Below are 15,894 nucleotides of genomic sequence, written 5' to 3' on the forward strand. Positions count from 1 at the left end.
GTGCACTATGTAGGAAATAGGTTGCCATTTGGGACGTATCCGTGTCAGTCAGTACAGACACCCACAGAACCATCGCAGCTGAGCCAAGCATGTTCTCACATCTCAACATCCACATCCTTTGTTCTCGTGTCTGGGCAGACCCAGAAAGACTTATTCATAGAATAAAATATATATAATTGAAGTAAAGTTATGGAATGGTTACTATATGGCTGGAAAGTGGAAACAGAACTAAGTTTATCTTCGGTCTCTCCAAAATGACCAATAACCATCTGTCTTTTATCAAATAAATGTATCATACAGATACCAAAGAATACTAGCTTTATAAGGTTTGTCCAAGTTTCTCCATGTTTTTCAGACCATACAGTCCATGTCAGCTAACGTTTTTTTAGCTAGGTTTTTTAGCCCATTGATTTTGTTGTAATGTTTGAGTCATTCAGATATCACATGAACACACATAAGACATGGCAAAATGTGTAGAATTGCAGGAAATTAGCTTTATCGCTTATTTAAATTTTGGGAATCCCTGCATTAGAGGAATTAATTGGGGTAGTTATAGGCCTATCTAAGCCCAAACGGCTATTGTTATCATTTAATACCAAACAAATGATTTGATACAGTTTATATTAGGAGAGAAATAGAAGAGGAAGAGTTTAAACTGTCCTTATAATGACCCCTAAATAATGTTCTGCCTTTAGTCGAGACACAGTTATGTTCCATCCTTGTTGGGACCTAAAATACATTTCCATTCAAAATCCTATTTTCCCTAACCCCTACATTTCAAATATACTTTAGCCTCATGGGGACGTGGGAAATGTCCCCACAAGGGAGAACATCACTTGTTTTACTATCCTAGAAGAACAAACGGCTGCGGGACATGGGGCAAATATCTGCGGGGGGCAACATCGACATATCTGCAGTGTGTGGAAACGGTAGTGATGTTGCAGGGAGATATTAGTCATTCCTCCCGCTTTGAGCTCTGCCATATCGTTCCAGCTCCACGTGGTAATTTATGAATATTTCTACATGCTAATGTGTGGCTCCAGAGACACACACGCGCTAACATGCTGCTCCAGAAGCGTCTCTACTCGGCTGCATAACAATGGTAACTACCTGCATGCAGCAAAAAGGCGGGGTGCAGAGGGGGATAGAGTGAACATTTATTTATAACAAACGAGAGTGGGATAATGCGAATACACATAGGGGAAGCAGTACGTTAAAGAAAGATTGACCTCTTACAGCCCAATGATACTGACCTGTCTGCGAAAAGGCATTCAATAACGGCATTGTCGAAGTGTGTTAATATAAGACTCAATGCAGCTCTGTACAGACATGTTTCCATTGCTCTAATTCCTTATACTGGAGCAGTGAGCAGTCATCACAACCAGGAACGTTGAAAATGATCTCTAGGGAATGAATGACCTTGATTTTAGAGGTTATAATCTCAACAAAAGCACTAATTAGGCCTACTCCATGCATAGGAGCACAAGGACTTGTCAAACACTACGTCTAGACGTCTCGTAGCGCTATGCCTATCATGTTATTGCTGATGTATTAGAAGAAAATTAATACAATGTCAGCATCATTCTGTCACAAGACAATACATCGAAGCATGCTAATATGATCAAATGGCAAATAAATGTTTTGATCATATGTTTCATAGTATGACTGAAAATGATCTGCGTGTTTGAAACAATCTTGTAACAATTCACTTGGGAAAATAATCCATGTTTCTCTCAATGGATCCAATTTCCATCATGTTTTGGGGTTAGTAAATCATTCTAAATCCACTGCAACATTTCCTTTTATAACATATTTCAACGGTCTCCAGGCAGACACGTGGGACACAAAAGGCCAGCAACACATCTGTATTTCTTTTAAATTTGAACTAAATGATCCAGGGTGAGGGAATACTTTTACTGCCCATTACACTTGAATTAGTCACTGATGTTTATGGTGTAACCAAATATACTTTATAACCTAATAGCCTTCATTTCAAAACTGGACAGAAATTGTTTGGGGTTTTCCCATAAATCAAATCCATGTTTTGGATTCGTGCCCGCCAGGCAAACAGACCAACCTAGACAATGCTATTAGTAGCCTAACCTACATTGCCATTATGAAGACTTTTTGGAGGACAACAGCACATATTCCTAGATGTATAATTTCCCGGTTTATCTGGAGGGAGATCACATCGAGCACAGCCACCGGCATGTTATTTTGGTATGTTTTTTTTTTAATGTTTTTTTTTAGAAACTCTCACCGATTGTTGACAGGTGTATAAATCGAGCACAGCCATGCAATCTCCATAGACAAACATTGGCAGTAGAATGTCCTTACCGAAGAGATCAGTGACTTTCAACGTGGCAGTCAGGATGCCACCATTTCAAATCAGTTCGTCACATTTAGCTCTTGTCCAGAGCAATTTACAGTAAGTAGCCTAGTGAGTGCAGACATTTATGCTTGCAATGAAACTCACCTCATTTGTTGATTAGGCTACCGCAGAAAACGTACCATAAAACGTATAAATAGCTCCTTTATTAGATAGCTAGCCTACATTTAAATCATTGTATGAAAGATCTCCACTGTCTTAGGACGATGTCTTTTCGTCGGTTGCATTTTGCCTTGCAGGCAGCGTTTCGTGTCTGAGACTGGTTTAGAGAATAGTGACGTCAAACAGTACCACATTGCCAAGTATGACTAACCTCACCGAAGGAGATTTATTTATATATACACATAAATAATAAAACACCCACCATTGAACTCACCTGCAGCCTCAAAGGTCCATGTTTAGCGGATGATGCTTTGGAGAATAATATTCTCTCAGCATTTGGCAAACCAAAATACTGGCATTCTCAGAAACAATTTAGTGGTGCTGCAGAATTAAAATGGATCCAATGGACACACACACTTGGATACATACTGGTGAAAATAGTCTGTAATTTGTTTCAAGAGTTGGCTATTGTGTTCAAACTAAACTACTTGCAATAATTACGTTTCACCCATTTCAAGAAATCTATAATAAGGTGTAATAAGGTAAAAATCAATACATGCATTTGTGGAGTGTTTATTGAACAGTAACAAACCAGTTACAAGTGGTGTTTCATCTCTTCACTACACCAACTTTGTATACAAGATATACATATGTTTGTAGTTTATGGAGAAGCCAGGAGTTATTCAATTACATAGGTAAAGTTGAGAAAGGCAACAAGACCAGACAGACACTGAACCGACTCAAGAGTATCAGCAAAAGTTAGTAATATGACAACTGATTAAACAATGACTTAACAGTAGTCATTTGGCAATGGTGTGCAAAGGCTTCGTTATGATCTACCACCTTGTAGATCCATCTTTGCTTTGAATTGGTCAACTCAACATTAGTCTCTGGAATTCAACACAAGTCCGGAGGCAAAGCGCTCATCTGGAGGTGTCTGCTGCAACATGGTCCAGTTCTGTTGATGAATTTTCCGTGGTGTCCCCTCCTCCTATTACCTCTGATACAATCTGGAGGGGAAGATGAGCAGTTTAGCTAAAACTAGATTCATTTATAGCAGGCATTAGCCATCAACAATGTACAATGCCTTCAGAAAGTATTCATACCACGTGTGTAACAGCCTGATTTCTAAATGGATTAAATAGATCTGTTTCCCCTCACCCATCTCCACAAAATGACAAAGTGAAAGTGTAGACATTTTCGCAAATTTATTGAAAATGAAATATCTAATTTACATAAGTATACACACCTGTTTGCTATGACACTCCAAATAGAGCTCAGGTGCATCCAACTTTCTTTGATTATCCTTGAAAGGTCACTACAACTTGGAGTTCACCTGTTGCCAATTAATTCGTTTGGACATGATTTAAACTACAGAGTTCCTTAGCTGAGATGGGAGAACCTGCCAGAAGGACAAAGGTCTCTACAGAACTTCACCAATCTGGGCTTTATGAGAGAGTGGCCAGACAGAGGCCACTCCTGAGAAAGAGGCATGACACCACGCCTAGAGTTTGCAAAAAGGCATGTGAAAGACTGAGTATAAGGCAAAAGATTCTGTGGTCTGATGAGACAAATTGAACTCTTTGGCCTGAATGCAAAGTGCCATTTCTGGAGAAAACCCGGCACAGCGCAACCTTGTAACACCATCCCTACCGTGAAACATGGTGGTGACAGCATCACGCTATGGGGATGCTTTTCAAAAGGCAGGGACTGGAGAGAGGGAATAATGAATGGAGCCAAATCTTTGATGAGAACATGCTTCAGAGCGCAAACGACCTTGGAATGCAAATCTTTGCCCCAGTCTAACAGGACAACGACACCAAGCATACTGTGTCACTAATGGCTTCAGAACAAGTATGTGAAAGTCCTTGACTTTCACATACTTGTGAAGGACCCAGCCAAACTCCAGACATGAATTCCATTGAAAATCTGTGGAAAGACTTGAAGATTCCGGTTCACCGCCACTCCCCATCTAACTTAACAGATTGTGAGAAAATCCCCAAATAGATGTACACAGCTGATACAGATATACCCTAGATGACCCAAAGCTGTAAATCGCCACCAAAGGTGCTTCTGTGTGAATACTTACGTAAATTAGACATTTCTGCATTTCATTTTAAATACATCTGCAAAAATGTATTCTACATTTTTTTCTCCACTTTGTCATTATGGGGTATTTTGTTCAGGCTGTAACAACTAAATGTAGAATAACTCAAGGGGTATGAATACTTTGAAGGCACTGTACATTTTCAATCTACTCAACTTTATAAGAATGTATTTTTCTGTTGGTTAGTCATTATTTTCAGAACTGTGCTACAACTACTATGCTGAATAATAATACTACACACATTGGAAAACTCCACATTTTGCTGATACAATCATGTTTAAAATTATTTAGAGTCAAAGACATTGGGGAGGGGGGGTGCTATGCTGACATATGGAATTGTTTTAAGACTGTCAAACGTTTTGTCTCCCATCTCTTCATTCAAAGACTCATTCATGGACACTCTTACTGACAGTTGTGGCTACGTCGCGTGATATTGTTCTCTACCTTCCAGCCCTTTGTGCTGTTGTCTGTGCCCAATAATGTTTCTACCATGTTTTGTGCTGCTGCCATGTGTTGCTACCAGGCAATGTTGTTGTCTTAGGTCTCTTTATGCAGTGTTGAGGTGTCTCTTGTCGTGATGTGTGTTTTGTCCTATATTTATTTTTAATCCCAGACCCCATCCCCGCAGGCATCCTTTTGCCTTCTGGTAAGCAGTCATTGTAAATAAGAACAAATTCTTAACTGACCTGCCTAGTTAAATAAATAAAAAACGATGGCTCATTTAGCGATTTGATAATTTAGGACCCATTTAGGCATAAAAAATAAAAAAACAGTACCATTCCAAAGTTACCACCTACTCAATCCAGTTTTTTTTATTATTATGGACTGTCATTGTTCTTGCTTATTGGAGCTGTTCTTGCCATAATATGGACTTGGTCTTTTACCAAAAAGGGCTATCATCTGTATACCACACCTACCTTGTCACAACACAACTGATTGGCTCAAATGCATTAAGGAAAGAAATTCCACAAATTAACTTTCAACAAGGCACCTGTTAATTGAAATGCATTCCAGGTGACTACCACATGAAGCTGGTTGAGAGAATGCCAAGAGTGCAAAGCGGTCAAGGCACTTCAAAGAATCTATATATTTGGATTTTAAAACTTTTTTGGTTACTACATGATTCCATAGTTGATTTCTTCTCTATTATTCTACAATGCAGAAATAGTAAAAAATAAAGAAACCCTTGAATGAATAGGTCTCCAAACTTTTGACTGGTACTGTAGATTTGCCTTTACTACTAATGCCCATAGAAACACATTGAATAACACATTCATAAATGGCAAAAAGGACAGTAAAAACATTTATTAGAAACAAGGTTTTGAAGTGTGTCCTGAATCTAGATAAAAAATATGCATATATTTTTTCACACATATTTAACCTCTTTTTTGGGTAGGCACAAAACTACCTTCATACTTCAATTTGTTTATTTTTTACTGGTACCGATTACCTTCATACGAATCCCGTGACACTTGTGGGGGTCCTAGACCAAAACGGAGAACACGTGAGTCTCCCCTTTCCAGAGGGGTAATAGTTTGTAGGTCAAACTGTTCGGATGCTACAGACGTTTACGTGAGAAGACCGACTTTCAGGATGTATCATGGTCTGACAAACACTGCTCTAATTCAGCCACCTGTCACCGCAGATGCAGAAGTGTGACACTGGCGGATGTGGTGGATCGAGACGCATTCAAAGTCAAAAAACAGATCCCTAGTTTAAACTGATGGATTTTGACAGGGATTTTTTGTTATGCAAATTATGTATGTATATAAGTAACTTAGAACAGCGCTTAAATCGACTCTCAGGGGTTAAGAAATCAAGGATGACAACTCACTTGGTCCTCTATAGACTGCAGAACTCTCTCAGAGAAATCCATGTCAGCAGAGTCGTCGTGTCCCGAAGCGTCCAGCTCGACCCCGGTCAGGATGTCCATAGGACCCTCAGCGATGGCCCTGATAGTCTGGTCCTCCAGAGCCAGGGCCGTGTCAAACATCAGAGGGGACGGAGGACACCCCACTACATCCAGGTCCTACAGGAGATGAACAGGAGACGGGCGGGACATTAGTGGGTAAGTGTTACAAGGTGTTTCTATTCCTCAGCAGAGTAGATTAATACAGCTACGTTACAGGGGAAGTAAAAGGCAGATTTTTTTGTGACTGATAAACACTAATGCTATGGTTGAGCACATACAGTAAGCCAGTGGAATCCAAACATTTTCAACGGGGACCCCATTTTTTGCGCCAGAATTTCTGCCTACCCTATCCCAGCAAATCTAATGAAACTTCAAATTTTTTAAATTGATAAATCAATAACCTTCAATTTATTATCATCTCTTAAAATTAACAAACCAATAAATACATTTTTTTCTTCAAAACATTTGTATATTGTCCCATACAGTAATCTGAAAAAAATAAAATTAAAATAAACTGTCGACTTTGAATAATACTGCTGTGAGCCTTGTTAAGGGATACGTTGGGAATTTGGCAATGAAGCCCTTCATCTACTTCCCTAGAATCAGATGAACTTATGGATACCATTTGTCTACATGCAGTTTGAAAGAAGTTACAAAAGAGGATTACCGCAATTGCTAACACGTGTTTGTGGTAGTGTGCATTGGCTCACCAAACTACCTCTAACTTCCTTCATACTGCACAGAGACAACTGTATCCATGAGTTCATTGACTCGAGAAGAAACACCCAACATATCACTTTGATTCCATACCTTCTAGAATGGCCTTAAAGTGTCATTTTAATATCAAAGTATTTTAGACGCTATTTTGGTATCAAAGACTCATGAAACCAACACTTTAAATGTCGTTTATATTTTTGTTCAGTATACATGCAACATGTTTAGACATTCTGGGGGGTGAAAAATCAGTTTTGGAGGAATAAACGTGTTTGTTGCTTCCAACTGAATTGACTATCCCCTTTGTTAATATGGGGGGAAAACCAACAGACCATGGGAAGATGTTAATGTTGGCCCGGTTTGGATCTGGACAGCTACCACAAGCTGTCAGACTTGATTAGGGCACCGTTTGCAATAATGATAAGCAGAAAGAGTAAAAGTAAATCTTGGTGGCGTGAATAAAATAAATACAAATCTGTGAGATACACACCCAGCAAGTTTCCTGTTCTTATGATTTACTCATAGCCTGAAATCCAGACACGCTGTGTGGTAACATTCCACTCCTTGTACTGTCATATGCCACAGAGTACAAGGAGCGGAATGTTAGCACAAAACATCTGTTCTCAACTAGCCTACCTGGTTAAATAAAAGGTGAAAAAATAAATAAGAGCAGGAAACTTGGTGGTCAGACTTCACGTACATCACTGAACTCTAGCGGCAGGCTCTCCGTGGGCTGTAGCTCTGCGGCACTCAGGTACATGTCTTTGGGCAGTACTGCATCCAGCTGCTCTGGGGTCAGGGCTGTCTCCTGTTCAGGCTGGTACATGGGGGGAGGCAGGGAGAGGTGCAGGGGGCAGCGAGGCTCCTCTGACTGGCCCATGTGAACGGGCCGGTCACAGGGAACATCCTTCAGCCCCGGACACATCTTGAACAATACCTGGTTACTGTCCTGGTAGATGTCTGGATATCTTATGGTAAAGAATAGTAACTGATATCCACGATGGCAATTACATCAGTTATAGTCTCCCATTAAGATACTTCCGAGTATTGTGTATTACTCTGCTCTAGGAACCAATGTGAAGAAGCCTGGAAATCAAGGCTAAATCAGTTCATCTTCCTTCGTTGTTGGGCATCTATAGGAATCACGGGCATGCAACAGAACGTCAGAAACAAAAACAACCAGTTAGACCAGGGGTGTCAAACTCATTCCATGGAGGGCCTAGTGGTTTGCTGGATTTCCTTTCAATTAAGACCTAGACAAACAGGTGAGGCGAGTTCCTTACTAATTAGTGACCTTAATTCAGCAATCAAGTACAAGAGAGGGAAAACCCGCACACACTCTGCCCTCCATGGGCCGAGTTTGATACATACGCGTTAGACAAACAATTAGCACACAAATAAGCAGTCTACAACAACAGCATTAAAACGACTTATGTTGGGTTGTTTTTATTAGCTTCACATGACAAGTTCACTACAATAACAGTATTTGGGTATTTGTTGTGTGAGACGCTGCAAGGTACAAATAAATGGAGGCTTGGTTGGTTTTGTACAACAATATTTTGCACCTCGTTGACAAACACATTGCTCTGAATTAACCAGGTTTTATTGATTCTTGGATTAACATTTTAAGCAGAATTACTTGCTATGTCAACCACTTGATTACGAGCAGACCAACAGTGTAATGAAACTGGTGTACGCACGTTTCTGCTCGAAAAACATGTTGAAATAAAAACAATGGATTTGTAAAGGAGGCATTTGTTCCTTCCAACTGAATTGACTATTCCCTTTGTTAATATAGAGAAAACCAACAGACCATGGGAAGATGTTAATGTTGGCCCTGTTAGGATCTGAGCCGCTACCACAAGCTGTCAGACTTGATTTGGGCCCTTTTAGCAATAGTGTGTAGTAAAGGGAGAGTGAAATTAGTCCATGAATATTCTGGAGGTCAAGCGTATGTAAGAAATTAGGGTTCAAATGGGAAATAAGTTATTGTGCAGACTGGTTAACAAGCTTGGAACGCCTTAGTAACGCTCCAGTTTTAGCCCCCCTCCCAAAAAAGGCTTTCGGCACAACAAGCATTAGTATGTGTAGGGTAACACCCCCACAAAAGTCCATGAAAAAGATGAATGCAAATTTGAAATCGAACTTTACGTAAACAGATGACTGATCATAGAGGACACCAGAAGAACAGTATGAAGGATACGAGAGACGCAATGTCGTGTCATTGGGAGACACTGGTTAGAACAGCGGGTCCCTTCCACATAGGAGATACACCTCTGGCTAGACCGCATCGTATGCGCCTGTAGAGAGAACACACAACGACAGGAATAAGGTTAAGATCCGCAAATTCCTCAACCAAAGTTTGGTTGAGGTTAACGCATATGCTGACCAGTTCATGCAACATCTTAGTCCGGATACACCAAATCCGGCATACTGCCTGCGTTCCCGCACACTATTATACCATTTTCCCTCTGCTGGCACTATTGTACTGAGACGATATATCAAATTAATTCAAATTGGTGTTTTAGCACAATGTTCCAAATACCTGTATCTCAAGAATCAATTTATTTCTGAACGTGCTGCCTTTTTGGTCTGGTCTCCGTCGCGCCTTCTGTGCACCTTCCCACTCAGACACCAAGCCCGTCACTCACAACGAAATAACTTCCTGACAAAAAGCAGTTTAAACTCGCTATTTGCATTTGAGGTTTAGTCCAACAGAATTGTTTATATGGACACCGAAACACTTCGACACTTTACTGTAATACACATTTCTAACGATACCCTCTCAAATCCCAAAAGGTAGAACAGACCCTACTAAAACGAAAGTATCAATGAACATGATTGTCAAATTAAATGCTAAGTTTGTCGTGCGCGGCATCACATACCGCTAGCAGCATTCTACCCACAGACTCATATGCTAGCTGTCTGTTTTATAAATGTGCAACGAGCATAAAAATACTAATTTATAAATCAGGAAATTGGCAAATTGTTCTCATTCTGAGAAATAAGCACTTTAAGCAGGTAGGACACTTGATTACAATATTAACGTGAACAGTCTGTTTAAACCATTGGAGACAGATAGTAGGGTGTATTCATAACAGTTCTACCTTGTTAGCAAGCAAATAGAGCCAAGTTGGCTTGAAATAAAGATTTAGCCAGATCAGTGATTATAGCAAAAAAAATCATGTTAAACTATTGCTAAAATAATTTCAATTAGTGTGTCTTATGGTTGTGGAAGACTTATATTTAGCCTAGGTATAATTTTACATGTAGTATATTGACCTTTCTCAAGTTGACGGTGCCACGTTGAAAGTCACTGAGCTCTTCAGTAAGGCCATGCATTCTACTGCCAATGTTTGCTATAGAGATTGCATTGTTTGATTTTATACACCTGTCAGCAACAGGTGTGGATGAAATAGCTGAATCCACTCATTTGAAAGGGAGTCCAAATACTCTTGCATATCGTGACTCTAGATATTATTTTTAGGCCATATCGCCCAGCCACTCTGGGCTGCTAGGCATTTCATTTCCACATTCAATCTGAGACTCACATACAACCTGGAACATAAGTATTTACTTCTGCCAGGCCACAGACAGTTGCTGGAGTCCCCGGGATTAGAGTCCATCCCTACAAACAGATAAGCCACAGACCTGAAGAGGAGCTCCTTCAGTGACAGCCTGTCTCCTCTCTCGGAGCTGCCGGTGAAGCAGAGCCTCCACGCCGTACCGGCGGCGGTACCGACGCAGAGCCTTCAGCTTTCTCAGGTTCTCCCTCTCCTTCATGGAGAGACCCTCCGGGCCAGTCAGCAAACTACTCCCTGTTAGACAGAAAACACAAAGTGTCAGACTGTATTCAAAAAGCATGTCAAAGTAGGTGTGCTGATCTAGGGTCAGGTTACCTGTCACAAACACACCCATTACGCAGGAGGTCAGCCAGCTACTGGAATAACCATAATGATCTCACCCGGAAAACCCACGATCACATCTGGACAAGTACTATATGAAGCTGTCCAATTGGAACAATGATTTCTATTTTCCGTTGCAAAATGTTGCACTACAGTGAAACCTATTGGTCGCAAACCTGACTAACTACAGGACAGAACAGGCAGGGGTAGTGCAGCACCATGGCTTTACCTAGGGTCTCATGCTCCACCTTGCGGCTGTGCAGGTATCGGCGCTTCTTCTCCTTGAGGAGGTGCTGCAGGCGTTTGAACTGGTCGATGTAGAGAGACTGGAGTCTGATGAGCTTCTCCCGTGTGATCAGAGCAACCTCCTCTGCCGTGTACACCCCTGCATGTCTGTAGGTCAAACAATCCATGCAAACAGTTACAACAGTCTACAGCAAATGTGTCGTATCTAGGGCTGTTACGCTGACCGTATAAACACCACAATTCAAATTCCACAGTCACGGGAATTAGGCTTTTCCAAGTTGATGCTGTAATTAGGCTTTCCAAAGTTGATCACTGACATCAATGCAAATGTATTCAAAAAACGAATCAAACAGAGCCCATGAGCTCATGTTGCGCAACATTTCTACAGGCTATGCAATTGAGTGAGAAAACAGGGTGAGGGCCTCTTATATTTACCTCAACTTTCCTAATATTAAGTACAATGCTTTTCTTTACAACAGGAGTATAGCCTACCTGGCTGGCATGAAAATGAACCACGTGAAAAGCATTCTCCATTTATGTATATGTAAAGAAAGATTAAATCAATAAGTGTGATGTGACAATTAGCTTATCACTTGTGAATATACACTGCTCAAAAAAATAAAGGGAACACTTAAACAACACAATGTAACTCCAAGTCAATCACACTTCTGTGAAATCAAACTGTCCACTTAGGAAGCAACACTGATTGACAATAAATTTCACATGCTGTTGTGCAAATGGAATAGACAAAAGGTGGAAATTATAGGCAATTAGCAAGACACCCCCAATAAAGGAGTGATTCTGCAGGTGGTGACCACAGACCACTTCTCAGTTCCTATGCTTCCTGGCTGATGTTTTGGTCACTTTTGAATGCTGGCGGTGCTCTCACTCTAGTGGTAGCATGAGACGGAGTCTACAACCCACACAAGTGGCTCAGGTAGTGCAGCTCATCCAGGATGGCACATCAATGCGAGCTGTGGCAAGAAGGTTTGCTGTGTCTGTCAGCGTAGTGTCCAGAGCATGGAGGCGCTACCAGGAGACAGGCCAGTACATCAGGAGACGTGGAGGAGGCCGTAGGAGGGCAACAACCCAGCAGCAGGACCGCTACCTCCGCCTTTGAGCAGGAGGAGCACTGCCAGAGCCCTGCAAAATGACCTCCAGCAAGCCACAAATGTGCATGTGTCAGCATATGGTCTCACAAGGGGTCTGAGGATCTCATCCCGGTACCTAATGGCAGTCAGGCTACCTCTGGCGAGCACATGGAGGGCTGTGCGGCCCCCCAAAGAAATGCCACCCCACACCATGACTGACCCACCGCCAAACCGGTCATGCTGGAGGATGTTGCAGGCAGCAGAACGTTCTCCACGGTGTCTCCAGTGTCTGTCATGTCTGTCACATGTGCTCATGTGCAGAGTGTGAACCTGCTTTCATCTGTGAAGAGCACAGGGCGCCAGTGGCGAATTTGCCAATCTTGGTGTTCTCTGGCAAATGCCAAACGTCCTGTACGGTGTTGGGCTGTAAGCACAACCCCCACCTGTGGACGTCGGGCCCTCCTACCACCCTCATGGAGTCTGTTTCTGACCGTTTGAGCAGACACATGCACATTTGTGGCCTGCTGGAGGTCATTTTGCAGGGCTCTGGCAGTGCTCCTCCTGCTCAAAGGCGGAGGTAGCGGTCCTGCTGCTGGGTTGTTGCCCTCCTACGGCCTCCTCCACGTCTCCTGATGTACTGGCCTGTCTCCTGGTAGCGCCTCCATGCTCTGGACACTACGCTGACAGACACAGCAAACCTTCTTGCCACAGCTCGCATTGATGTGCCATCCTGGATGAGCTGCACTACCTGAGCCACTTGTGTGGGTTGTAGACTCCGTCTCATGCTACCACTAGAGTGAGAGCACCGCCAGCATTCAAAAGTGACCAAAACATCAGCCAGGAAGCATAGGAACTGAGAAGTGGTCTGTGGTCACCACCTGCAGAATCACTCCTTTATTGGGGGTGTCTTGCTAATTGCCTATAATTTCCACCTTTTGTCTATTCCATTTGCACAACAGCATGTGAAATTTATTGTCAATCAGTGTTGCTTCCTAAGTGGACAGTTTGATTTCACAGAAGTGTGATTGACTTGGAGTTACATTGTGTTGTTTAAGTGTTCCCTTTATTTTTTTGAGCGGTGTATATAACTTGTGAATGACGCCCAGCTTACGGCAAACGGCACATTTTTTTGCAACTTCTTCAAATCATAGTTGCATGCTTCATGTAGCCTAGCCCATAGGCTTTATGTTTTGATAATAACTTATTAAAATAAAGCACATTCATCCACTTTACAACAGGTGTAGAGCCTAACTGGCATACATACACAGCACGTGAGTTTCAAGCTTGGGGAAGATCATTTTCACCATAAAAATGCACCTTTATAATAAAAGCAATACATGCATAATCACATTTGTGGTCACTTGAGAACGGTGTTTCCCCGCTAACGGAACATTCGTGCTTATAATCTACTGCCATGTACGCTTTGCTGCGCTTATGTGAAGAAATAGCCTAATAGTTAAACATTTTAAGCTAAAAATGTTCTCATCTGTTGCGTCAGGCTCACTGCTTAAAACCGTTTTTTTTTTTTTAAATGCTAGCGGTTGTATTAATTGGGGATCTATCGCATCCCACAACTGTTAAGAATATTTCTCGGACAGAAGGACCAGTTGACCAATATATTAGGTCAACTTTTATACAATGGGGGATATTAGATTGACATAGGCTAGTGCTTTTGCTGTTCGGTAGGCCTACTCTTATTGGCTGACGAAAATTGAAATGTGGACTGTTGTTCCACAATACACGCCTCGGAATTGGATAAGGACGCACGCAGTTGTGTCCCCGATGTGTCCGTCTTCACTTGTAGCCTGTGAGAAAACCCTGATCACATGACGGAGAGTCATGTGAATGAGAGGCGCTTCGGCACGCAGCCCGGAGAAGGAAATTCTAATTATTATATCCAGCCCAAGGGCACAACGGCCACTGGCCGCAAAAGGCATGGATTTTTTTTTTTGGTATGCGGCATTACGGCCACAGGAAGGGGACGCAGCCGGGAAAAATCGAGGCATTTTCAAGTGCTTGTCAAATTGTGAATGAGACTGATGGTGTGTACAGCCTGCTTAAAAAAAGAAAAAAAGAGCTCATGGCTTAATGAAACTTTTTTCAAATAATTAGTCGCATCATGCAGCCTTTATTAAAAATGAAAACATATAGCCCAATATTTATCACAAGTTACATAACTCTAAATTAAGCATAAGAGCCCCCTTTTCTTTGTTAACCACTCAATACAGAATAGCTCCATTGTGCGCACTCCCTCAAATCGTTTGGAGGAAATAGCCTTTTATTCAGCTATGTTCAATTGTATTCTTCATACTATAAAATAATGCCATGGATATTTAAGCAAATCGTGTCTGCTAAATGAACTAGTGTAGCACACAGCCATAGCAGGCCCTAACTTAATGACAACTCAGTATGCCATTCAGTTCATCTGAAATAGACAACATTCTCTTCGTATCATGTTTCTTTAGACCAGTCTAAAATAAATGGATTTATTGTGATGTGTAGGCTAGATTACATGGATTTAGACTTTTTTTTAAAAATGAGGCTGTTTCAAAGGTCTGCATCCGTGGCTTGTAGGCTATGAGTGGAAGCCAGGAGATGCTAAATGGGTTTGTGTTAATTACAGTGAGACTGGCAGTTACTTGCTTGACAATCACCGGCTGACAATTTCATGACCGCCACAATATGATCTTGCGTTTATAATTTATTTAACAAGTTGAGCTAAATGTGATATCAATACCTTGAAGTTAAAGGATTTTTACAGAGTACATAAACACTGAAAATATCATAATTAATCTCATGGACATTACAAGACCCATGTAATGTGAGCACAAGCAACCACACAACACCAAAAGGTGTCTTACTTGAGAGGATCCTCATGGTCACTGTCGACGCTGTCAGCTTCACTGTCTGGATCTCCTCTCCATGTCTGGTCCAGCACCAGTGGTCCCTGCTCCTCCTCACTCCAGCTGTCCACATCTGACAGACAAGCACCCGTCAATTCCTCTGCTCTATTGCATGGCTCAATGCAAACAAGAAAGTCATGACACTAGCTACCAAGTATACAATGCATTCGGAAAGTATTAAGACCCCTTGACTTTTTCCACATTGTTACAACCTTATTCTAAAATGGATGAAACAGTTCTACACACAATACATAATCTACACACAACGGCCCATAATGAAAAAGAAAAATGGTTCAGAAATCTTTGTAAAAATATTAAAGGAATTATTGCATTTACATAAGTATTCAGACCCTTTACTCAGTACTTTGTTGAAGTACCTTTCGCAGCGTTCACAGCCGAGTCTTCTTGGGTATGACGTGACAAGCTTGGCACACCTGTATTTGGGGAGTTTCTCCCATTCTTCTCTGCAGATCCTCTCAAGCTCTGTCAGGTTGGATGGGGAGCGTCACGGCACAGCTATTTTCA

The 15,894-nt window shown here is 41.6% G+C and overlaps 1 protein-coding gene across 4 annotated transcripts in view; it reads right to left on the reverse strand.

Annotated features, from left to right (window-relative positions):
* Positions 1-3,048: 3,048 nt before the first annotated feature.
* Positions 3,049-15,894, reverse strand: part of kansl2 (KAT8 regulatory NSL complex subunit 2) — a 30,202-nt gene continuing 17,356 nt past the window's right edge. For all 4 annotated transcript variants that reach the window (XM_039010570.1, XM_039010572.1, XM_039010571.1 and 1 more), the window contains exons 4-10: positions 15,328-15,442; positions 11,359-11,522; positions 10,876-11,042; positions 9,428-9,524; positions 7,925-8,184; positions 6,433-6,627; positions 3,049-3,501 (exon numbers count right to left, since the gene is read on the reverse strand). In XM_039010570.1, the coding sequence (XP_038866498.1) occupies positions 3,415-3,501; positions 6,433-6,627; positions 7,925-8,184; positions 9,428-9,524; positions 10,876-11,042; positions 11,359-11,522; positions 15,328-15,442 (1,085 nt within the window). In that variant the 3' untranslated portion in view covers positions 3,049-3,414. The remainder of the gene's footprint in view (positions 3,502-6,432; positions 6,628-7,924; positions 8,185-9,427; positions 9,525-10,875; positions 11,043-11,358; positions 11,523-15,327; positions 15,443-15,894) is intronic.

The sequence above is a fragment of the Salvelinus namaycush genome, chromosome 16 (assembly GCF_016432855.1).
Source record: "Salvelinus namaycush isolate Seneca chromosome 16, SaNama_1.0, whole genome shotgun sequence".
Taxonomy (NCBI): Eukaryota; Metazoa; Chordata; class Actinopteri; order Salmoniformes; family Salmonidae; genus Salvelinus; species Salvelinus namaycush.